A 24,725-nucleotide genomic window follows, 5' to 3' on the forward strand; every position below is an offset into this window, starting at 1 on the left:
GAACGCCTGCGCGCCTGCGCGCCGCGGGCTGACCGATTCTACCCTGTCCGGCAGAGCCGGCTGTGGGTCCCGCGGCCATAGCTGCGTCTTCCTTCAGCTCTGTCACCAGCCGGGGCTCGGGCCCGAGCCCGGGCCCCCGGGACATGGCCCTCCGGAGTGCGCAGGGCGACGGCCCCACCTCCAGCCGCTGGGACGGCGGCGCGGAGAAGACAGGTACGGAAGCCTGCGGGGCCGCCGAGGAGCGACCTTCGGGGATGGCCCGAGGGGCAGGGACGGCCCTTCGGGGTTAGGCTTGGGACAGCTGTCGGAGGAGCGGCCCGGGCTGCAGGCGGCGTCCGGGAGTGGGGGTTGGGGGTGCCGCGGGCTGGGGGGCCCGAGGGACCGCGCGGGCTGTGCCCAGGCGCCGCGGGCCGGGGTCGGGATGCCGGGAGAGGAAAAGGGTGATGGGCCCGGTCACGTCTGAAAGGGAAGCGATTCTGGAGTTTGGGAGTCAGCGGATGCTGAGACCAGAGGAATCCTGCTGGCCGACTCGTGTCCCCAATGCGAAGGACGGGCGGGGGATCTGGTCCGGCTTCGTCACGTCTAGGGAGAATTGGGTCTCCCGGAGAACTGAGGCCGAGCCTCCACCCCCGACTCGAAGCTGTCCGGCCACGTCTGCACACTCCTGGTGCCTCCTCCCTAGTTGTAAGGCACGTTTCCCCGACTTCATTCATCTCTCGCCGACTTGAATTACGCAGTGTACGTGCACCACTTATTTCTTTTTTAATTGCCATAAAAATCCAGCCTTTTAAAACGTGTAGTTCACTGGTTCTTAGCACGTTTACAGGGTTGTGCAATCATAGCCACCATCTGATTCCAGAACATTTCTAATTCCAAAAAGAAACCCCCATCACTCCCCATTCTCCCGTCTCTGCAGGTCCTGGCAACCACTAATCTACTTCCTATCTCGATCCTGTGCCGCCTAATTTAATGTTACTTAATTGTGTAGAAGAAAACGATTCTGTCAGATTTTTATAGTTTCATACTAAGCAGTAATTTCTATGAAATCATGGTTGTGCAGTGTTTTTGAATGTGTTTTACATACAGCTAAAACAGGACACTTAAAATTAGTAATGTTTACTCGGTAGGAGGAAAATAATCCCTTTTTCTCCTAAGATTAAGGTAGGCTTCCCATTTTTCCGCCCTCTGATGGGTGCTACCCATAATAGAACCAGCCACATGTGCAACCCACATTTTGGTGAAGCACCTGGTGTCCACACCTTGTTTCTCTGGGCTCATTTTCTGTTATCTTCCTTTCCTCCTACTCACTCCTCATATTACTTCGTTGGGGCCTTTGGCCTTGTAACCCTTTGCTAGTGTTTTTGTATGACATCTGTCCTCATGGCATAATAGTGCCCCAAGCAGTATGGGTTTTGTGACCTGTTGTAATGTCCCTAGGTTGTGAGGCTTTAACTTTTTTTTTTCTTTAACTTTTCCTTGGTTTTGCTTTTCTGTGAGGAATTTGGAGATGAGAGTTTTGTTCTGCTTTTAATCATATTGGAGAATTGTTGGCAAAGTTACTAATACTGGAAGCCCTTTGTAGACCTTATGATCAGATTGGTTTACTCTCTAGAATATTTTTCTTTATTGTTGGGGTAAAGCAGTTTTTTGTTTTGTTTTTAAGTAGGCTCCACAGAGCCCAACAGGGGCCTCGAACTCACCACCCTGAGATCAAGACCTGAACTGATATCAAGAGTCGGATGCTTAACTGACTGAGCCACCCAGGCGCCCCAAGCAGTTTTTCTTAATACATGCTTGTCTTCATGTTTCAGGTAGTTAATAGATCTCTGCTGATTTAGATACTGTTTGTTGAAACTAATTAGGACTTCCAGAAACAGAGGTTACTTTGTTTTATTTTGTTTTTAGTAGGAACCTTACTCCAAGTAAGGTAAGGCTTTCCTCTCCCACGGTGTTTATGTGGTACAGGTATGAAGTTCAAACATAAAATTTTAAGTTAGTTTCCAGTGTCAGCATTAAGAGTTCAAGGGATGGGACAGGAGGTGTCTGTCTGAGGGACTCTGTCTCCCCTCTGGCTGGGTCTTCCATTGTTTCTATTTTGGCCAACATTGGTTGGTTTCAGTGTAACTTATATTGAAAGACTGTAAAGCTTTCTCTGGGTGCCCGACTGGCTCAGTTTGTGGAGCATGCAACTCTTGATCTCAGGGTTGGGAATTTGAGGGAGTAGAATTTACTCAAAAATGAAAAAAAAAAAAATTAAAAAGAACTGTAAAGGTTTCTTGATGTGTAAGCTTAAACCAAATTAATCAGTATGTACTCTCACATAAGATTTAATTAGTGTGTAGATTATATGTATTTTGCTCATATGGAAAAAAAAATTTTTTTTTAAGACTTATTTATTTTAGAGGGGGAGTGGCAGAGGGAGAGACTCTTTAAGCAGACTCCACACTGAGCCAGAGCCAGATGATGCAAGCCTCAATCTCATGACCCTGAGATCATGACCTGAGCTAAAACGAAGAGTTGGACACTTAACTGACTGTACCACCTAGGTGCCCCTGAAAAAACTTTTAGAGGATCTTGGCTAAAGTCGTGAGATCAAGCCCCATGTTGGGCTCCCCGCTCAGTGGGGAGTCTGCTTGACATTGTCTCTCCCCCTCTTCCTCTGCCCATTCCCCCCCTTCCATGCACACACTCTAAATCAATCAGTCAGTCAGTCAATCGGTCAGTCTTTAAGAACTTGATGCATCTTATAAACAAACATTAGACCTGTTAGGTGCTATGCTAACAGAGGGAACTGAGAGTTGATTTTTTCATGATCTCTAGGTGGAGTTACCATTTAATTTAACATCCAAGCTGGGACTTTTCTGAGAGTGCAGTTAGCAGGAGGGGTTTACTGTGGGTAATGATGCCAGGACTATAGACATAAACCAAGAATCTCTCAAACTGGAGCAGGGGGTTACCCTACTCGGTTACCAGGGAAAGTAACAGTCTAGCCAGGAGAACTGGCTTACCTGGGTGAAGAGTCACCTGTGTTGTATTCCTGTCTGCACCTCTGGGTGCATGTGACTCCTGGCCAGTGATGCCTCTGTGTGGTTTGTATGTCACCACTGTCGTAGGTAACCAGGACCATTAGTACCAACTTTCATGGTGTTAATAATGTGTGTCTTGGTGATGGAAACAATTTGTCTCAGAATAGACTGTTACTGAGGAAAGCTGCTTAGTGACCCTTCTAAAGCCTAACCTTCCTGCCAGCGTTACCTTCCCCTTAACTGGATCGTGCACCTTCTTTAAGCTACATCAGTATTTCTCAAATGAGTCTGTTTCCTGTTAGATGAAAGGACCTTGTGTTTCTTGGATCCAAGTCTAGCTTTTGCTCCCTACCCCACCACCTTCCTCTTGAAATCCCCCCTTCCTCTTGAAATTACACTCTTCAGTAAGGCATTCTCAAGTTAGCCTGACCTCCAGCAGGCTCTTTGAGCTCTTGGTGTCTGCACATCCCTTTTGGGGGGCAGTTATACTACACAGTATTGTAACGTCTCTTTGGCATTGTCTTGTTTAACTTTTATTGCATTTGCTATTCCTAAAATTAGATATACCGCATTAAACTGTGAAAGCATATTAACATATTCTTTTCGATAGAAAAATTACCATAGGACATACATCAACCACAGACTCTCAGCCAATTTCCTAAAAAGGAGTTTAAACACAGTAAAATGTTAGTGTATAAATCACAAACTATCACATAAGGACATAAGATGCTTAAAACATTACTTTCGGCACACCTGTAACTCACATGGTCTTCAAGAAGCAGTTGCTCTGTGTGCACGATCACGCCGCCCTTAGCACCAGCCAACTGGAGACCCAAATAGAACCTTCAGTATTCTGCTTTTGAAAATATCTCTATGTAGGGGTGTCTGGCTGGCTCGTTTGATAGAGCATGCAACTCTTCTTAATCTCTAGGTCATGAGTTCAGGCCCCACATTGGGCGTTGGGCGTGGAGTCTCAAAGCCTTTAAAAAAAAAAAAGAAAGAAAAAGAAAAAAATCTCTCTGTAATTCTGATGTTACCACTTGTATTAGTATGTAACTGGAGAATTTTTTCTCACAGGGTTTTAAAAGTAGTGAATTTTGGTGGCATGTATATAAACAAGAGGAAAAAATTTTTATATAAAGACATATGTCTGTTCTGTGAAGTTTGTTACTAGGAAAGAAAGCATTTTATTCTATTCCAAAACATTAATAGTGTCAGATATGCCTGAATTCCCTGAGTGTTTATTATCATTGTAATTCCTTTCTCGTTACTTATATGGCCTATCTCCTTAGTGTTTTGCACTAAGTGTTTTGTACTTAGGCACTAATTACAGATCTGTAGATCAACTTTAAAAATACCTACTTGTACCTCAAACCAAATAAGGAGGTTGAGCCCAGCACAGAAAATGCACACATGCTGAATATGCACCTGGTGCCTTTTCTCCTTTGTTTTGCAGACTTGAACGCCAAAAAGAAAAAGAAAGTGGCAGAGATATACCAGGCTCTGGACAGTGACCCCACCGATGTGGCTGCCCTTAGACGCATGGCTATCAGTGAAGGAGGGCTCCTGACTGATGAGATCAGGCAGAAAGTGTGGCCCAAGCTCCTCAATGTCAACACCAATGACCCACCTCCTATATCAGGTAATGGTGAGGGGTGGTTCTGAGAGAAACTTGTCTAGGACACAAGGATAAAAGATGCCAGGGGGCGCCTGGGTGGCTCAGTTGGTTGGGCTATCTTCGGCTCAAGTCGTGGGCTCGGGGTCCTGGGATCGAGCCCCCCATTGGACTCCCTGCTCAGCGGGGAGCCTGCTTCTCCTTCTCCCTCTGCCTGCCACTCCCCCTGCTTGTGCTCTCTCGCTTGCTCTCACTCTCTCTCAAATGAATAAATAAAATCTTTAAAAAAAAAAAATTCCAGGATCTTTGATTTTGATACTCATTTTAAGATAACAGTAAATGAGTAAACCTAAAGCAATTTAGAACATGTTTGGGCCTACTCTAAAACTGATAAGTGGAATTTTCTTCAAAAAATGGAATGAACTTTTATTAGGTTGATCGATAGCTTTTATTGGCTGGGTAGGGGAGTTTATTATTCCAGGTTCTATATTCACTTAGAGGTGGGTTATAGGAAATCTGTATTTTAACAGGCTCCCCAGCTAATGCTGGTGCAGATGAACTCATTTTGAAGAACACTGGTTCATGGGGAGAGAGAATACGTCTCTGGTCCTTAAGCAAAACAAAACAAAACTTTTTTATTGGGGAAATACTAAGATCGGTTTGAATTCTAAAGTTCTGTAACAGTATGAAAAGCTGTTACTAGGGCACCTGGGTGGCTCAGTCAGCTGGGAGTTTGACTCTTGATTTCAGCTCAGGTCTCAATCTCGCAGTCATGGGATCGAGCCCCATGTGGGGCTCTATGCTCAGTGGGGAGTCTGCTTGAGATTCTCTCTCCCTCTTTCTCTGCACTTCCTCCCCATGTGCTCTTGTGCACATTCTCTCTAAAATAAATACATAAATCTTTTAAAGAAAAGAAAGGCTGTTATTTAACTGTTTGTAAGGCCCATGAGAAAGCAGTTCCTTGGAATATAGAACAAAATACAAAGAAAGTATGGGAGAGCAGTGAGTACACTCTGCCAGTCATTCACTCAACAAACATTGATTGCTTTCCTGCTATGTATGGCCAGAGTCCAGGTGCTGGAGCTATCATTCGTGTGGCAGGTACTGGTTGTGCTCCTGTTGTGTGCCAGGGGCTACACGTGAGTCCCACGGCCTCTGCTGATGCGCTCAGGGCACTGCTGGGCAGCCCAGTAAGTGTTTAGCTGTTGGAAACTGGCTGCATCAGAGCAGTCAGCCTTCAGTGGGAAGGAAAAGATGTTGCCACATTTCACACTCTAAACCTTGAGATGATGTTCTTCTGTCAGATTCCAGACTTTCCAGATCTTTAGAAGATGAAGTCTGTGTGCAGGGAGGTGTTACGCAGGCTCCTCTGGGAGCTTTGGATTTGGATTGTGCTGGAAATGTGCACCTGTTAGATAAGACTGGGTTCGGGTTGAGGGAAATGTACACCGGTTCCATTTTCAACAGCTAGAGACTGCCGCCTCACTTTCACACTGCGCTGGACTTCACCGAGCACAGGCTCCTATTCACAGTGTCTTAGTTTTTAAATTTCAGGGTCAAGAGAGGTTATGTTCTTCTTTGTGTGAGTGTATCTTAGTGCTCCTTCCTGAACAGCTCAGTGCTCCCCAGGCTGCATAGATGTTCAGGTTTCCTGGGGATCTGTGCTTTTAGCATTCGTGATCTCGTTTGATCAGCATAGTCACCTGAGAAGTACATAGGAAGGAAATAGCCCCATTTTACCCACGTGGACGTTGAAATTCAGAGCAGTCCCCCAGTGACACGCAGGAGCAGCCTCCAGTAGGCTTCCTGACTTCTCTTCTGCTCCTTCCACCTCACCCTGAACAGTGTGCGTCCCTCTTACTGTCGCTGTGACTCAAATGAAACAACCTGTGTGGAAGGAACTAAGCTGGGGATTCCTGGTGTCCCGCCCTCTTCAGGAAAAAGCTGAAGGATGTCCTCTAGGCCCTTGATACCATACGAGAACGTTTCTGTCCCTGATCTGGCTTCCCAGACATTCCTGCAGTAACGTGTTCCTTCTCCTCCCACAGGGAAGGACCTTCGGCAAGTGAGCAAGGACTACCAGCAAGTGCTGCTGGACGTCAGGCGCTCCTTGCGGCGCTTCCCGCCTGGTGAGAAGCGCCCTCAGTCCCGCCACCCGGGAGTTGCTGTCCCAGCTTCGCACACGTCCTCATGCTGCTGCTTCCGTCTGGGCCCACAGTGTGACCTCGAGGGGGCCCCTGCCTCCTCAGGGGCCCTTTGTACTCTCAGTCTGCTGAGACATTCTCTCACCGGCTCGGTCATGTTCAGACCCCCACCGTGAAAGCCTGGCTTAGAGTGATTTCTCTTGGCCTAGAGGTGGTGGATGAAAGACCTAGAGGCTTTCCCCCCTTCAGAGCCACCGAAGAGACTCCATAGGGACTGCTAGGGCCATGGTCCGGCCTTAAAGAGCAGATGGGTTTACAAGGGGGCACTAAGAGGTATCATACCTTCATTTGATTAGATATACAGATAGGGATATCTTATCTATGCCTCTTTTGGGTCCCTGGATCAGAAGGGAGGCCATTCCCTGCACATTTTAAGGGTCTATTTGAAAATATCACTTCCCATTCTGGGAAACTTGAGAAGGACCCACTGTTGTCTCCATGTTCACAGCGAAGGAAGCTGGGCAACAGACCTCGTGTTTATGATCCATTTCTCTTCCTTCGGCAGCCTCACCTTTGTTGAGGTCAATGAAGAAAGGAGGATTGCTAAAGGGGACAGGAGCCTCCAAACTCCTTGCCTTACTCTTCTGAAACCATGCTCTGGCTTGGATTTTGCCTCTTAAATCTTGCTTGAGCCCCTGCTTATGATTCCTGTGTAGCCAGTAGCCTGCCCGCTTGCTTTTGATAAAAATGTCTGCCCATGGCCCAGTCCTCTTTCCCTCTCCTGCTGGTTTGGATGAGACCGTGCAGGCAGGTGCCCTCGCTTCCCTCTAGGTAACCTGCTTTTCCTCTGAACCCTTTCTTCCTCTTCCATTTATGGAACATCGGTCTGTGTGGTTCGCTATGTGGGCTGCACTTTCCATGTGGCTTCATATTCTTTTTACATCCATGTTCTTTTGAGCTCAGCTAACCTCTCTTACTCTGAAAATTCAAACAGAGTTTAGTCTTGTTCTCTTACCACTTTGGTTACTTTCCCTAACCATAGTTGTTAATTCCATTTTCTTTTAATTGGGTCTTTTAGAGGAAGCTTTTTTGAGAAGGGGTTTCCAGATATGTCTTGGATCAGGATATATTCCTGTGATTCTTAGTTTGGGTTAGGGGAAAACATGCAACTCTTAATTTTCTTATTTTTATATCATTTCATACCCATAGGAAAGTTGCAAAAATAGGACAAATAATTCCCTAGATGCCTTTTATGCAGATTTCCTTATATGTTAACGTTTAACTATATTTGCTGTGTTGCTGTAGTATTGCTTTGTCTGTCTCCTGTACACACACACACACAGACACACTTTTTTTCCCCTGAACTATTTAAGAATCAGTTACAGACATGGTGTCCCTTTACCCCTCAATATCTCAGGGTGTGGTTCTTAAAAACAAGGCTCTTAAGGGTGCCTGGGTGTCTCAGTGGGTTAAGCCACTGCCTTCAGCTCAGGTCATGATCTCAGGGTCCTGCAATAGAGTGCTGAATCAGGCTCTCTGCTCAGCAGGGAGCCTGCTTCCCGCTGTCCCTCTGCCTGCCTCTCTGCCTAATTGTGATCTCTCTCTGTCAAATAAATAAATAAAATCTTTTTAAAAAACAAAAGAACCAAAAAACAAGGCTCTTACAATAAATCAGCAACACACTGAAAACCACTGCTACTAACCTGTAGGTTTTATTCAGGTCTCACCCTTCACTGCTGTAAAGTCCTTTAAAGGAAAAGGCTATAAGAATGCAAGCAGCTCCTATTCAGTCATTCCGTCTCGTTAGCCTCCTTGATCCTGGAGAGTAGTTCCTCTGTGTTTTATGGCTTGGTTATTTTTACCAAATTCCCCTCAGTTTGGATTATGTCATGCGTAGACTTGGGCAGGTGCCTGCCGATAGGCACCCCCCAGCGGTGAACCCGAGTTGTTTCAGGGCACCCTGTGAGGGGGCACACACGGGCGGGTGGTCTCGTGCCCGGCACTATTAGCCTTGGCAGCGGGCTGAGGGGGCGCTGGTGGTCCCCCCCCCACCCCGCCCCACCGCCCCTGTGCTCTTTCCCATATGTGAGTAGTGTTGGTGGGGCGGGGGTTTTAGTATGTTGCTGCCTGGCTGTTCATAACTCCTCCTTGTTAGTAAACACTTGGCGAATCGTTTGCTGATCATCTTCTTCCCCTCCATGGTAGCAGGCTGCTTGGGGTGTTCAGGCGCATCTCCCTTTCCCCCCGCAGGCATGCCAGAGCAGCAGAGAGAGGGGCTCCAGGAAGAGCTGATCGACATCATCCTCCTGGTCCTGGAGCGCAACCCCCAGCTGCACTACTACCAGGGCTACCACGACATCGTGGTCACGTTCCTGCTGGTGGTGGGCGAGAAGCTGACAGCTTCCCTGGTGGAGAAACTGTCCACGCACCACCTCAGGTACCGGTGCAGGCAGATGTGAGGCTGAGGCTCAGTCCTCGGCCCATTTGCTCATCCCGTTTACCAGTGGCGGGAACCCCGTTCTACCCACTTGACCCTGATCTGAGCATTTGATCTGACCGAGCTCACTGAACTATCTCCATGCAGGGACTTCATGGATCCAACAATGGACAACACCAAGCATATATTGAACTATCTGATGCCCATCATTGACCAGGTGAATCCCGAGCTGCATGACTTCATGCAGAGGTACGCACACGTCTCCACTTTTTTTTTTTTTACGGATTTTGTTTATTTGACAGACAGACACAGTGAGAAGAGAGCATACAAGCTGGGGGAGTGGGAGAGGGAGAAGCATGCCTTCCACTGAGCAGGGAGCCCGATGCAGGGCTGCATCCCAGAACCCTGGGATCATGACCTGAGCCAAAGGCAGATGCTTAATGGCTGAGCCACCCAGGCACCCCCGTCTCCACTTAGGTATATCCGTGCACATGCGCACCCACACCCATTTGACTCTCTCCGGGCCGTGGTCTCTTTTTCACAAGTCCAGCTCTATCTCACCGCCGTCACATGTTGACTAGTGTTAAGTTCTTTCAAGTTGTCCTTTCTGTTTGCCAGCGAGCTGGGTAATTCAGTTCTGTACAGTCTGGGAGCATTTTAATGGGTACTGTGCTCGTGGGGGCAGAATATGCAAGATGTCACAGCCCTTGAGGTCACAGCTGGGGGTGGAGGGAGGTGAGTGTGCCGAGGTGGACTTTGAGGTTATTGCTGCAAGAGAAGGACATACTACTGTAAGATCCCGAATCAAGAAGGAGACAAGGCCATCTGTTGGTTGTTTTATTCTCCAGGGTCCAAGGAGAAGAAATGCTTCTTTGCAAATCTCATATGATTTCTTTTTTCTGTTTTGTGTAATTAGAAATTAATCCTTGGCCAATGCCTCACCTTCCCCTCCCCCCTTTTTTTAAAATAATGTCTTTGTCTTAAGATGTTTCAATCATCTCATGGTAACAATTAATACAGTTGTGTCTCTAACCCTGAGAATATGTGCCTTTGTCTGCCAAAAGGATATATGACTTTCTCAGAAAGAAAACCATGGTATTCTGTGGTAACAGCTGCTGTTTCTTCCTGTAATTGACATTGGTTAGGCATTAGGAAAGCAGCCAGTGAGATAAGGCAGTCAGGACCCCATCGTAGTTTTAGTGTCATGATGGTGGGTATGTTTTGAGGACTTTGTGTTTGGTGAGAAGATACTGAATTCCTAGGGGGCTGAATTTTCCAGGAAGTGTATTTCCGAAATTCTTCCTTCTCATGAGCACTGAGGACAAAGATGCTCCAGAGAACGGGAAGGGACAGCCCATCGGGGAATCTAACATCTGAGTTTCCTTGCTCTTAGTGCCGAGGTGGGAACCATCTTTGCCCTCAGCTGGCTCATCACCTGGTTTGGGCATGTGCTGTCTGACTTCAGGCACGTCGTGCGGTTATATGACTTCTTCCTGGCCTGCCACCCGCTGATGCCCATTTACTTCGCAGCCGTGGTAGGTACAGGCCACAGGCCAGCACCTAGGTTCACCGTCACCCATTCCAGCTTGATTGTTTTTCCTCAAGGGAAACCTGGCGATTATGGGAAGGTGGGAAAGACGGCATTTCCCAGACTGATGCCCCCGGACACCGCTCTGTGCAATGTGACGAGCGTCATGGGGAAGGATGAGGCCCTGTGTAAAAATAGGATTGAGAAGTACTTGGTTAAACCAAGTTAGAGATCTGTTTCCTGCATGATTCTTCAGAACCTTTAAAATACTCGTGCATGTTACGAATTGTCCCTGTTCCTCTCGACCTCTCCCGGAACTAGTAGAGAGACTGCCGGCTGCAGGCCAGGGAGGGAGGAGGTGCGCCACGACGGGGGAGCACTGACGGGGCTTGGTGGGGTTCCAGTTCTTAGGACGGCCTGAATCGTGGAGATCAGGGCGGAGGTGGGAGCGCATGGACACCCTTCAGGGCTTTTTTTTTTTTTTTTTTTTTTTATTTGACAGAGAACACAAGTAGACAGAAGCAGGCAGAGAGAGAGGAAGGGAAGCAGGCCCCCTGCTGAGCAGAGAGCCTGATGCGGGACTTGATCCCAGAACCCTGAGATCATGACCTGAGCCGGAGGCAGCGGCTTAACCCACTGAGCCACCCAGGCGCCCACCCTTCAGGGCTTTTGAAAGGGGAGCGAGACTGTTCTTTCTGCTGCTTTGAACCATTATTTTCTGTGTGGGAGCTCCAGGAGTCTCCCTGTGATCCCTTTCCTTTTCTTCCTCCTTAAAGAACCTCCTGCATTTCGTTGGTCAGCCTTCCACATCCTGGGGCAGAAGTTTGCCTGTAGCAGGAAGGGCCAGCCCCCTGGGAAAAGCCCCCTGGGAAAAGCATACATACATTATTCCTTCGTAGCTGGATGCAAGAGTCTGCCATCTTACTGATTTAAATTCCTCTTTAAGGAGAAGGATGTGTAAGTGGCGAAGGCTGTGCGTGGCCCGATCTCTGATGCAAGGCCTTGCTCCCCACAGATCGTGTTGTATCGAGAGCAGGAAGTCCTGGATTGTGACTGTGACATGGCCTCGGTCCACCACTTGTTGTCCCAGATCCCTCAGGACCTGCCCTATGAGACGCTGATCAGTAGAGCCGGAGACCTGTTTGTTCAGTTTCCGCCGTCTGAACTGGCTCGGGAGGCAGCTGCCCAACAGCAGGCCGAGAAGTGAGTGGGGCCGAGGCTCTGGCCGAACTGAGGGTGTCTGTGAATGAGCAGAAGTGGTGGGGGATGGTGTCTGCGGGGTCAGGGCTGGGGGATAGTTCCAGAGCTCTAAGCTCAGGCCCAAGGAATCCCTACTTCAGTCTTCATGGGTCTCTGTCAAGAAGAGCCTTCCGAGCAGCAGCAGCTCTGCCCTCAGCCTCTGTAAGGATCTGTTCTTTCCTTCTCTTCCTTCATAGTGTTTCCTTCTTCTGTCTCTCCGCCCCAGCAGGACGGCCGCCTCCACCTTCAAAGACTTTGAGCTGGCGTCCGCCCAGCAGAGGCCTGACATGGTGCTGCGGCAGCGGTTTCGGGGACTCCTGCGACCTGAGGACCGAACGAAAGACGTCCTGACCAAACCGAGGACCAACCGCTTTGTGAAGCTGGCGGTGATGGGGCTGACGGTGGCGCTTGGAGCAGCTGCCCTGGCTGTGGTGAAAAGCGCCCTGGAGTGGGCCCCAAAGTTCCAGCTGCAGCTGTTCCCCTAGAGGCCAGGGAGGGCGCGTCCTCCTCTGGCAACTGAGGTCTCACCCTTCTATGGAAGGATTGGGAGGGGGTGGCATTTCCTTTATTAAAAGGGTTTCTGTCAAGGGTTTTCTCTTCCTGCCCAGCCCCCCCCCACCCAACTGCCCCTGGTCCGCCTTCGGTTCAGAGGCTGCTGGCACCTGGCAGCTGCCCCCCGGGGGCCGGGCCATGGGACCCCTCTCCTTCCCCGCCGCCTGCTCCCTGCACTCCCCACCCGTGCCTCTGGGAGGGGGGCGCTGTGGGTTAAGGGAGCTGCCAGCTGCTGGGGAGCCCGCCAGGCCTGGTTACTGGGGACCCTCTTGGCAGCCCTGTAGTAAGTGGGGCCCCCAGTCACCTTCTGTTCCATCTTCTGCTGCTGGGCTGGGGAGGCAGGAGCTGCTGCCGAGGGAGTTAGGCCTTGGACTGGAGGCAAGGGACAGAGGCTGCTAGCCAGGAATAAGGTCGGCCCCTCTCGAGAGCAGCTCCATTAGCTGGTCAGAAATCAGACAGACGTGAACTAGGTTACTAGGTAAATCCGACCTATTTTCAGCCTAGAAATCGCTTGGGCATTCCCAGTCAAACAGGAAGGAATGTGAGGTTGTAGGGCCCAGATATAAACTGGTTTTGCCTGCCTTCTTTTTCCTCCCTTTTCTCTCCCACAAGCCACATGGTGTTGCTCTTCAAGGACACTTTTATTACTATTTTTAGAATTACATATGCCCAACACGTAAGGTACCCTCACTCTAAAAATGATAGTTCCTTCACGGGAAAAATAGTCCTCATCAGCAAGATGAGCTTCTAAGGCCCTGAAGTTTCCTTTCTGCTCAACTGTTGAACATCTTACTCGAGCTAGAGCTTCTGTGTCACCAGCCCCACCCTTCCAGAGCGCCCCAGGCCTGCTCTCCTTCCTTCTCCTCAGACCACTGTTCTCCTCCCAAGTAGGCTCCCACTCCCTCCTGTCTTGGCTTTGTTGGGGGGATTCACTTTATCTCCTCAACTGCTGGTCTCTCCTTCCTGGTTGGAAATGTCACTGGAGACTTGTCAGCCACCAGAAGGGACACACTGCATCCTGAAGCGCTCAGGAGAGGCCGAGACCAGCCAGCCCCCGCCCCAAGCTTCTTGGAGGACTTTCCAGGCCTTAGGGGACAAGATGGATCATTCAGTCCTGGCCAGCTTTTCCTGTAAGCGAAACCAAGTTTGTTTGCGATGAACGCTGGCTTGGAAAAAAAGTGCCTTTCGCTGCTTTAAAGAATTGAGGTGTGGAGTATGAAGCAGCCATGTACTTTCATTTTCCTGTCTCTTGGGCACTGTTCTCTTGGCAGGTGTTTTCTTAAAGTGAATGTGCCAGAAGTCCTCTCCCTTAGCATCTCCAGACTGCAGAGTGGAGGGTGTTTAGCACGCCGGGCAGCCGGCAGGCCCGGAGCTGTGAGGGCAGGTGTCTCCGCCACGTCACGTGAGGGACGCTAAGCACTTTAATACCAAAGGTTAAAGTGAGGGGTCATTTTCTTAGCAGGAGTCCCACTTGGGTTAAGTGTAATGTGGATGGATTCTTCTCGACAGTGGTGGAATCATGAAGACAGAGGAAATTGTTCCAGGACGGAGAGGTAGTGATGCAGCAGGGAGTCCCAGTCTTCCCCAGCAGGTTTGTCCCCTTACCACCTTTACAGATGGACAGCAGCATTGCGCCTCCTGCCCAGCACTGGGGCCTGTCTGTAAAGAGTAAAGGGGTTGTTGGGGAAGAGGGAAGAAGGGGCATGGCATCAGGCTCCCGGGGCCACAGCTTTCGGATCCCAGAAAGCAAGTGGCACAGGCTTCTGTTGTAGCCGAAGGAGGGGGTTCATTTGTTTGGTAGCTTTGCTGACATCAGGATTCTCCCTGCCAATGAGAAGAAAGCATTATCCTTCTATCTTCAGGTGGTTTACTATTCTGTAAAGAATATCTGTAAATATTTTGTACAGAGCCCTGTATAAAATAAACAGCCATATGTGGTCACTAATCCGTCTCCTCCGTCCTTGTGCTCCCCCACCTCCCAGCCCGGCCTGGGCCTGTGCTGGAGTCTAGGGACTTCAGTTGGCCTTGACCTACCTGGAGAGCTTGGGGAGCACCTGCAGTTCTGTTTCTGTTTCATCTGCAAGAGGTATGACCTTCACACTCCAGGTGCTGCCCCGGGGGCACTGGTCCCAGTTAAGCAGCACAGGTGACATGGGCCATTGGTCTGGGGGATCTTGCCTGTTTTCCACATACTTCTGGAGATGCCTTAGGCTCTAAAGGCGGACATTTGGTTTGGGAACATAATCCAAGTGATGTGAATGCAACTTTATCTCCACATGTAATTGCCTCCTCAGAGGAGGTGTTGAGAGCTGTTCTAGCCAAACTCTACCAACACCTCTTAACACTGCCAGCCTTTGGACAGTGAGCCCAGGGCAGTACCAAGTGGCGTCCATCTTGAGCCTGAGGCCACCTTGGAGGCATGAATCCGTGTTGTCTAGGAAGTTTATTGATGCTTCCCTGGCCCAGAGCAGAGGTGGGACGGTGCCCAAGCTGGACAGGCATCACTCAGCTCTTAGGCCATGTCCCACCACCACTGGCCAGCCCCGTGCTGCCCCTTGACCTGACACTCCTGACCACAGCTGGGGTGGCGGGAGGGCTAGTGTGTCACTTCCTGGCCTTGTGAGGTGAGGATCCGCCCCTCCCACACCGGCAGCTTCGTGAGCAGAGGTGTGCGAGCACGTGCGAGGCCTTTACTTCCATTTCAGTGAACATTTACTGGTCCATAAATGCCGCTAGTCAGCCCCACGCCAGGGGGCCCCGCCGGGCTCATCCAGGGATTATGTGGGGACTGCAGGGAGGAACAGGCCTGAGGCTTTTGCCAAATGCAACCAAGAGGTGCCGGGCCCTGAGGCTCAGCCTGGCTTGTTCTTCCCCGTCTTGCATCCCCTTATCCCCTTACCCCTCTCCCTTCTACTGTGTCACCTGCTGCCTTTTCCCCCTGTCCTTAGAAAGGCCCTCTATTCGCTAGTGGTCTTCTCCAGAGGTACAGACGGTTGGAATTGGCCCAGCAGCCTCCGTGAGCCAGTGAGGTTGTGGGCTTGCCTCCAACTTCCTGCCTTTACAGTGTGGGGCTTTCGTGTTAGCCCCGGACACGAGAGGATAACCTGTCAGCTTCGGCAGGGGCTGGGCAGCCCAACCTCCACGGCCACCCTCACCAGCAGCAGCTGCTCTCATCGGAGCAGCAGGCTTCCACTCGCGGTCTCCTGCCCCAGGATGGAGACTGTCCTCTGGCTGCTTGCTCAGGTGGGTGGCTCCAGTCCAAAGCCCGTGGGATTTGGTTTCCAGCCTGTCCTGGTGAGTTTGCACAGGGCTTTCAGCAGTCTGGGCCTCCTGGAAATGGGCTGACCGCTTGGGAGGGGGAAGTGCCCCCACCCGATCCAACATAGGGAGCCCTGGCTCCTTCACCCACTGGCGTGTATGTCTGGTGCTGGACGCAGAACGTGGGAGCCCTGCACCCCTCCATTTGTACTCCTGACCCTCTGCTTGGCTGCAGCAGACTCAAACTCTCGGACTCTCTGGCACAGTGGCCGAGTGAGTGGAGCTGCACAGCCCCCGGGGCCTGTCTTGTCTTCATTTTTGATACAGCCGTGGGGAAAGACAGACCCCATCAGTACCTCTTAATGCTACTGGACAAAGAATGGTACAAGGCCCCAGGAAAGGCCACAGTGTGGGGCATACTGGGGGTGAGGACAGGGGTGAACCGGGGAGCCAGTCACAACTGTGGCCCAGTCCTGCCCTATGGAAACGAGGACCCAGGGTTACAGGTGTTGTCTCTTTCAAGAGACGCTGGGCATCTAGGCTTTAATGTAGTATCTTTTAATGTAAAATCATTGACAACCAATTCAAATTTCTAAAATACCGGGTAGATTGGTTACAGCCTGTGGCTCGTCAGTTCATCCCCTCTGCATTAAGAGAATGGTCTCTGCTTAGATCTTGTGCCCCGGGCCCCCAAGGGCTATTCCTCGGCAGGATGAGGGAGGCGCTGGGGACAGAACACCTCCCACCCGCGCTGGGGCCCATCTCACTCTCCTGCAGCCAGGCTCCCCTTAGCATGTTCTGTTTCCTTCCAGGCAGGGGCTCTATCTGACCCTTTCTTCCTCCCAGGACAGGGAGGCCAGCAGAACACAAGGCACTCATGTTCTCAGTCATCTCCGTTCCCAGTGTCTTGTGTCAAGTCTTTTTTTTTTTTTTTTTTAAGATTTTATTTATTTGACAGAGAGAGAGCACAGGCAGGAGAGTGACAGGCAAAGGGAGAGGAAGAAGCAGTCTCCCCGCTGAGCAGAGAGCCCGATGCGGGGCTCGATCCCAGGACCCTGTTATCATGACTTGAGCCGAAGGCAGTTGCTTAACCAACTGAGCCACCCAGATGCCTCTGGGGTCAACTCTTGAGTCTTGTCTTTCAGGGACGGGTGGCAGTGCCTATTGAGGGACCGGAATGAGCCCTGCCCTATCGTTTACCCCCAGCCAAAGCCACATAACCCAAATTCTGGGGCCTGAATCCAGTCAGGCCTTGAGAGGCAGAGACGCCCTCTGCCTGTCATGACGGTGACCCACATCCAAGCTCAGATACGTGTTCGCCATCAAATACCAGATCTCAACGGGGAAAAGGGTTGGTGAGAAAAGGCAGCAGAACTTCCAGAATGGACACCCACCGCCATGCTTTCTTCATCTCTGACCAGCAGAATGATGATGGATAAATGCTGCTGCCCTGACACTGCGCCAGCTCGCCTGAGGTATTAAACGAGGATGGCCAGCCCCCTCCACCCTGCCCCTCAACTGTAGCAGCTTCATGTGTTCCTGAAAGATCGCTGTCCAACCCTGGACATCCACTGAAGGGCCCCAAGTCTGCAGCAAGACTGGCCTGCCGTCTGGTCGGGGCCTTGCCCCGCTCCGCCCAGTGGCCCATCCGCAGAGCCCACTTCCTCGTCCCGGGACATACTGCCAATCGCGCGCCCAGGAGGCTGCTGACTCAAGAGCAGGCAGCCCCTCCAGCGGGCACAAGGATGCCCCGACCAGAGCAAGGATCCCCGTGCTGGTCACACCCTGCTCCACCATGGCCAGGGGCTCCCCGACCCTGCCCTGGTGCCCACAGAACTCGCTGTCCTGCCCACGTGCAGGGGACCGGCCGTGACGCTTTCACGCCCTCTCACGACATCACCCTCATCCCTTTCTGGGAAAGCCATTTTAATTCGTTCACACAGGCAGCAAAGGGGAGACCCAGAAGCTAAGTCTGAGGGACCACTTCAGATAGCACCAGGTCTTCCCCGTCTCCAAACGGGCTTAGCAGCAGCTGTGAGGCCCCAAACCTCCGACAGCAAAGACAGGAAAGTCAGCCCCAGAGAGCCGACAAGGAAGTGGTGGGCTCTGGGTGCTCGGCGCTCAGCAGTTGAGGGTGGGGGAAGGGCAGAGTGTGGGCTCACTTGGGGCTCTCAGAGGTTTCATCCGGCAGGGCTGTGTTTAAGTCTGTGTCAGGCAGAGGGGAGAGATGCAGAGAAGAGCGGAGAGGTCTGGCCAGCCAGCCCCAGAGGCAGGGCAGAGGCCCTGGGGCAGAGGGAGCCACAAACACGGAGCACAAGCTTAGGCAGGGCCCCCTGCAATACCCCTTACAGACACATCCACACGGCTCAGGGGCTGTGGTCTCTACAAGGCCCGTCTCAGCCAAGCACAAAGGCATCTCCCAGGCCAGAAATCAGAGCCAAAGCACTAGCCCTGTCCCACAGCAGCGTGGGGATGTGGGGCTGGGCCAGCGTGGGGACCCGGCCATCCTCAGCTAGTGGCAGTTCTGACAGCTGGGGTGGCAAGGAATCCCGTTCACCCGGCAACGGCAGCCCCCGCTGGTGTCTCCTGGGCCCTAGAGGATGGGGAGGAGAGAAGGTCATGGTGGTTAAGAAAGTGCCCTCCCGGGGCGCCTGGGTGGCTCAGTGGGTTAAGCCGCTGCCTTCTGCTCGGGTCATGATCTCAGGGTCCTGGGATCGAGTCCCGCATCGGGCTCTCTGCTCAGCAGGGAGCCTGCTTCCTCCTCTCTCTCTCTGCCTGCCTCTCTGCCTACTTGTGATCTCTCTCTGTCAAATAAATAAATAAAATCTTTAAAAAAAAAAAAAAAAAAAAAAAAAGAAAGTGCCCTCCCCCGGGGCTGCTCCATCACACCCCCAAGCGCTGTACGTTCCCACTCCAGGCCTTTGCTCAGGCAGGTCCTCCTGCTACCAACAGCCCCCTAGGCCTCAGCTACCTGGTGGAAGCAGTAAGACCTTTCTGGGCTCCCATGGCACCCCTAAGTACATGGTCTCAGTCTATGCTCCCCTGGACCCAGAGCAGCCAAAGGATGCGACGGACCCTTGCCTATCCTGGGTGGGCCCATGCCCGGGCCCTGGAGAGAGGGCAGCTCCCTCTGCCTCCGTCTCTCCTGGCGTCCGGCAGTACACAAAGCTGAGCCCGTCTCCACGACCACACTCCTAATAAAGGCAGCGGCCCTCCACGTTCACCCACAGGCTGCCATGGAGCACCCCGTGCGCGTTTCCAGCTGACTTGGGAGAAGGGGCGAGAGGCCCCAGCCCCATCCCTGCCGGCATCTCTGGGTTCCAGATGAACAGCCTAACCACAAGGCCAGGGCGTGCTGGTGCCGGGGGCCACTCTGCCTCTGCTGCCCTACACCCCCAGACCGAAGCCTCCTCGCTGCCCTTGGTGGGGTGGGGGCCGGGTCCTTCAGGTTGCTGGGTCCATACGGTCCCCACCTGCGGCGCAAACGCAGCCACACATGGGCCACAGGGGATGTATAGGGCAGTGCTCCCGGAACATGCTACATAAGGACAGACACTTGGATTTTGTGTCACTTTCACAGCTCACAAGACAGTCTACTTTTCTTGGTACTTTTCAAACATTTAAAGAATGTAAAGAACATTCTTACTTTACCAGCTGCATAAATACAGGCAGTGGTCAGACCTGGCCCAGGGGCTGGGCCCTGTTCTCGGGCTGGGCCCCCTGGGCACCTCCCCACAGCACTCCCAAGCCCCTGATCTCCAGAGGACTCACCCCGGGGCCCCAGCGCGGGCCTTTGGTGACCCAGCAGATTTCCGTGTGGCAGACAGTGCACCGCATCCAGTCACAGCCGTCCTTCTTCTGCACCACGATCCGGCACTGCGGGCAGTGCATGGCCTCGCCCTGCTGCAGCATGGACTGGGGCGGAGCGGGGGTTCAGCCCCTGGCCCCCCACACAGGGAAGCCGGCTGTTCCCTCAGGAGTCAGGGGCTCACTCTGTTCCACCACTCCACCCAGGCCTCGTCTCTGCGGACGCCCATCCTGCTGCTCACCACCCGCCCACTTGTCCTAACCAGGTCCCACTTCCGGATGGCGATGACACCAGGACCGCCCGACAGCGCTGAGAAGCCCCCCACCCGCCAAGACCTCCCGGAACTCCAGTCTCCAGGCCCTCAGCCCCAACCCTGCCTCACCCTGAGCATCTCTGTCGTCTGCCGGGCGGCCACATCGTTCTGAGCCCGCAGGGCCAGGTCCTCCTGGTACTCCTTGCAGTTCATCTGCTCATGGATGGCCTGCGGCAGAGTGAGGAGCTCGAGGTGACAAGGTTCCCTAAGGGGTTATGAAGCTGAGAGACTTGAGGGGCACTAACTGCCTCTAGATGACGTCAGGGACAGGGCCTCGCTTCATACACCAGCTACCCATTCTATGGAAGGCGACAAGGGGTCAGGGAGGGGAGGCCAGGGCTGTCCCATAGGATGATGATAATACCCATGTACGCTAAGTCCTGAGGCCAGAGAAATCCTTACGCCCCCTCTCCCCACAGCTGCAGCCCCAGCTAGACTCTGCCTGATTGCAGGACCGATGCTCTGAGACCGAGCTTGCTTAGGCCGTGACCAGGCTCAGATCTGTCTCCTTGCTGGAGACCAGTCTCCTCAGTGGTCAAGAACTGAGACGATGAGGGGAGGGAGCATCCTGAGGTCAGGGTCTGGAAAGACTCCGTCAGGGGCCAGGGCTGGGGTCAGTCTGTGACTGGGAACAGGGTCTGGTTAGAGGCCAAGGTCAGGGGTCAGTCTAAGCTGAGGTTCCACCAAGGGCCAAGGCTTGGACCAAACCCTAGGCTCTGTTTGGAGCCCAGGCCAGGTCCCGTCACAGACATGTTGGCATCTGTCCTGACAGGCTAGTAGTGCCCCAGCTCCCTTCCCAGGAGAACAGGCACTGAGCTGCAGTGAGCTCCTGGCAGGATGGGGGGAGAGACGGCATGCGTCCCTGTCCCCACCTTACAGAGCAGGCAGTTGACGTGGAAGCACACCGGGCACGTAAACTCGTTGACATCATCCTCAAAGAAGCACCATCCCTTGCAGTCCGGGGTCTTGCAGTGGTAGCTGAAGGCACTGCGGTTTTCTGCGATGGAGACACCCAGGTCCAGAAACCGCTGGTAATCCTCAGGGGGCAGTAGCTGCCAAAAGGCCACAACCCACAACCCGGTTTGCTTGGGGTTCAGAACAGCCCATGAGGGCCCTCCTTGCTCCCAAATATCCTCCAGAAAGCCCCCAACCCATGAAGTCCAACCTGGCCCCGGCTCTTTACTTTGTACCACCCTCAGTGTTTAAAAACTCCAATCAGAAAGTGGATTGAAAGTTCTAGAGATGGATGGTCGCGATGGCTGCGCAACTCTGTCAGAGTACGTAATGGCACAGAGCTGTGCACTTACAGAGTATAAAAAAGGTAAATTTTGTTATGTATATTCTACAATTTGAAAAAAAAAAAAAGGAAAAATAATCAAGAAAGTAACTGGCAATGCTGGGGAAGATGTTGTTAAACTAGTATCCTGGTACATCACACTGAGAAAGCAACGTGGCAGTCGTGTTTCAACAAAACTTCTCTGACCCGGGGCGCCTGGGTGGCTCAGTGGGTTAGGCCACTGCCTTCAGTCCAGGTCATGATCTCAGGATCCTGGGATCGAGTCCCGCATCAGGCTTTCTGCTCAGCAGGGAGCCTGCTTCCCTCTCTCTCTCTCTGCCTGCCTCTCCATCTACTTGTGATTTCTCTCTGTCAAATAAATAAATAAAATCTTAAAAAAAAAAAACTTCTCTGACCCTTTGGGACACACTCCACTTCCATGAGTTCATCCTAACATACAACATAGAAGAAGAGACACCACACAAAATGTCCCCTGAAGCATTTGTTCCAAACTAAGAAACAAGAATTATTATGAGAAGAGGTGTAAGCAGGACAGATGCCGTAAGATTTATGATAATCCTTAGAAACATTCTACCACGAAAGAGCTAAAGCTGTTTTATCTCTGCTGGTAACAACAAAGGAAAAACCATGCCTACTTTCTACATCTCAATTGGGTGGTGTTTACAAGAGTTAAACACTTGTCAAAACTCACCCAACTGCATGCAATGCGTGCATTTTATTGCATGCCAAGTTTCCCTTAGTAAACCTAATTTAAAAATGAATAAAGTCATGTCTGGGACCTGGGAAACCGGAAAATGCAATCAGCGACCCCCCGGGATGGCAAGGTGGCAGGTGACTTTTCTCTTTGATTTCTGTTCCAGTTCTAGGTGGTTGAGACATGTGTTTTGTAAAGATAACCCCCACTGCATTACTCTGCTGATCCATGCCCCTTTCCCCCTCTGCCACACCTGACCTTCTCGGTCTTGGGTTAATCCCCAGGGGCTCTGGGGAAGCGTGGGCCCTGCACCCCTTGGCAGGAACTCTGGTCCCATCACAATGCCCTTGGCAGGGATGGACCTCAAGGACAAACCTCTGGGTAACCACATGGGTGTCAGAACATACGGAATGACTGACTCCATGTCTGGGAGCTTTCCAGGCCGCAGTGAGAAGGCCTCAGCAGCCCCCTGGAGCCGCCCTTCCCTGATGCCCCACAGACAACACATACAAGGGGCTGTTCTTGCTGTAGGAGTAAGTTCCCCAAGCCCCACCCTTTCTGCCTCCCCTTTTTCAGCTGAGGCAGACCCTTTGGACTCCAGGAAATACTAGGTGCAGCCAAGGAGGCTCGCAGAAAGGAGAGGCAGAAGGAACAGAGGTCTTGGGGATGTGCCTGGAGGGGTCTCCCACGTGGGCCTCGGCCACCTCTGACCCTGCCTCATGTTCTGGCCTGGTAATCCCAAGATGCCCAATTCTGAGAAGGCCCCTTCCCCAGCAGTTTAAAAACCATGAATCAAGCCCAACAGTCAATTTTCCAAGTGGGGATACGGAGACTCCCAGAGGGTGAGAACTTGGTAATGCCACTGGTAACAGTCAAGGCGACTGTGCACCCAGATGCCTACATCACCGGAATGGACTGCTGGAGCGATGGCCACCATTTACTGTGTCTCTCTGACTCCACACCCTTGGGTGGTCCCCTCTCGCAGGGACTCTGGGCTTAAGCATGCTCCCTGGGAGGGCAGCAAGTGAGAGAAGAGGGCAAGCACTCTTGCACTGGAGCCCCCTGCTGGCTGCTCTCTGAACCTGGGGACCACCAGCCAGTGGGCAGGCGGGTCCAGCTTGCCGGGTGGAGAGAGCAAACTGGAAAGACAACCAGCTGCCCTTCCCCTCCCACTGGTAAGGCCATCATGAACCAGTCCAGGACAGTGGACCCACCAGCTAAACCCACCGGAGACTGGCCAGGGCTAGCAGAAGCTAGAAGGATCAGGCGCTACAGGAATCATCTGGCTAAACCCATCCAACCCCAATGACAAATTTGCAAATGCATGAACTAAATAAACAGTGGTTGAAGACACAGTGTCTGGAATAACTTGTTACTCAGCAGACGCAAGCTGATACAAGGGCTCACTCACCATGCGCTAAGCACTACTCTAGAGTAGTGCTTTACACACAACCTTAGACAACCGTCGAAGAAACTAACTTTGACCCTGAGATGAGAAAAGCAAGGCACAGGCTGAGTATCTGACTGGAGGTCACCACGACCAATGGCCCCAGGTTTCCCCACTCTTAACACCTGTGCTGTCTTTCCTTCACAACAGTGGTTTCTTAAGCAGCTACTTCCCCCAAGTCCCATCTTCTTCACTGCTTGGCCCCCAGCATCCCACCCAGAAGGCTCTGGATATATGTGTGCAGCCTGAGACCTGCCAGCTCCAGGCATGCCCCTCCCCCTCCCAGCCCCCAGGCCTTACCGCCCGGATCTCCCGCTCCAGCAGCTTGCCCGAGCACGAGTATGTGTTGTCAATGAAGGGGCAGGAAACCTCCGCCTCCTGGCTGTTGCGGATGGTGCCCTGCAGACACTCCCTGAAGGGGGAGAGGGGTGATGGGTGGAGGTTAGTGTCCTCTGAACCCCATCTACCCAGACTATACCCCTCACGTGGCGAGGCCTGACCCCAGGTAGGCTTTGCTTCAGTACTTCTCTCCCTTCCTATCCCTCCCACAGATCCACCAGCAAGGCCTCCGTCTACCCAACGGCCACCCCCACTACTCTGGCCCAGGCCCCCATCACCCCCTGCCTGGGGGACTGTGGGTGCAGCTTCACTGGAATCCCTGAGTCCTCGTCACCCCTACAGTCCACTCTCAACAGTGGCCGCATTGTCCCCAGCAGCCTCCCAACCCGACCTGCCCAGAACAACCCGCACCCCTCACTACAGCTCACAAGAACCCCGGGGGTGCATCCTAACACCCCTGTCCATCCCTCTGCTCTGGCCACACAGATGAGCCAGGCACACCCCTGCACCAGACCTTCTGGTCTCTGTTCAAGGGCTACCTGCCGTGGGGCTTCCCTGACCCCCTTCCAGAAGTAGAGCCCCTGGGTTTATTGTTTTCTTCTCATAATTCACCAGGACTTAGCATCCAACACAATTTACAATTATACCAGTCATTTTTTTTATCACCATCAGGCTCTCCACTGGAATGAACAGTTTTTTGTTCACCCGTGGATCCCCAGGCCTGGCACAGTCTCTGGCACCAAGGGGCCACTCAACCAAGGCCTGCTGGGGTGAAGAAGGGTGCGATCTTCACAGCCCGGGGCTGGCAGCCTGCTCCCGGGCCAGGCAGAGAGCGGGCTCGGCTTGGGCTGCGGGAGACAGGGCCCCACTGCCCTTCGAGGCGCCCGCCCAGGCAGTAGCAAAGGGCGCAGATGCTGGAACCAGAACGCCTGAGCTGTGTGACCTTGAGCACGCCGCAGACCTCTCTGAACCTCGCACTCCTATGCAAAATGCGGAGACAGCGCCTACCTCGCCGACCTCGCAGGTTT

The 24,725-nt window shown here is 52.4% G+C and overlaps 2 protein-coding genes across 12 annotated transcripts in view; one reads left to right on the top strand and one right to left on the bottom strand.

Moving 5' to 3' along the window:
* TBC1D20 (TBC1 domain family member 20) lies at positions 1–14,486 on the top strand. Of its 5 annotated transcripts, XM_045084019.1 has the most exons (10): positions 2–213; positions 467–738; positions 1,664–1,811; positions 4,483–4,668; positions 6,690–6,770; positions 9,036–9,222; positions 9,370–9,471; positions 10,616–10,757; positions 11,766–11,953; positions 12,219–14,486. In XM_045084019.1, the coding sequence occupies exons 4-10, from the start codon at positions 4,569–4,571 to the stop codon at positions 12,472–12,474; spliced, it is 1,056 nt and encodes a 351-aa protein (XP_044939954.1). In that variant the 5' UTR covers positions 2–213; positions 467–738; positions 1,664–1,811; positions 4,483–4,568; the 3' UTR covers positions 12,475–14,486. The 5 variants fall into 5 exon arrangements, with proteins under 5 accessions (XP_004746772.1, XP_044939954.1, XP_004746773.1 ...); XM_004746716.3 differs by lacking the exon at positions 1,664–1,811; XM_045084021.1 differs by lacking the exon at positions 467–738.
* The window catches only part of RBCK1 (RANBP2-type and C3HC4-type zinc finger containing 1), a 27,774-nt gene continuing 16,212 nt past the window's right edge, over positions 13,164–24,725 (bottom strand). For 6 of the 7 annotated variants that reach the window (XM_045084014.1, XM_045084015.1, XM_004746719.3 and 3 more), the window contains 5 exons: positions 23,659–23,770; positions 20,793–20,972; positions 19,990–20,088; positions 19,571–19,714; positions 17,709–18,392 (listed from right to left, as the gene is read on the bottom strand). In XM_045084014.1, coding sequence (XP_044939949.1) covers positions 18,312–18,392; positions 19,571–19,714; positions 19,990–20,088; positions 20,793–20,972; positions 23,659–23,770 — 616 coding nt within the window. In that variant the 3' untranslated portion in view covers positions 17,709–18,311. Of the gene's footprint in view, positions 14,366–17,708; positions 18,393–19,570; positions 19,715–19,989; positions 20,089–20,792; positions 20,973–23,658; positions 23,771–24,725 lie in introns of those variants that run through there. The other variant, XM_004746720.3, reaches the window with a different exon arrangement.

The sequence above is a fragment of the Mustela putorius genome, unplaced genomic scaffold (assembly GCF_011764305.1).
Source record: "Mustela putorius furo isolate JIRA1106 unplaced genomic scaffold, ASM1176430v1.1 tig00000743_pilon_pilon_pilon, whole genome shotgun sequence".
NCBI lineage: Eukaryota > Metazoa > Chordata > Mammalia > Carnivora > Mustelidae > Mustela > Mustela putorius.

Excerpts from the sequence above, each read along its gene's own strand:
- TBC1D20 (XM_004746715.3), top strand. The coding sequence starts at position 144 with ATGGCCCTCCGGAGTGCGCAGGGCGACGGCCCCACCTCCAGCCGCTGG. Across the intron at positions 4,669-6,689 it reads TGACCCACCTCCTATATCAG|GGAAGGACCTTCGGCAAGTG; the intron begins GTAATGGTGAGG and ends CTCCTCCCACAG. Across the intron at positions 6,771-9,035 it reads CTTGCGGCGCTTCCCGCCTG|GCATGCCAGAGCAGCAGAGA; the intron begins GTGAGAAGCGCC and ends TTCCCCCCGCAG.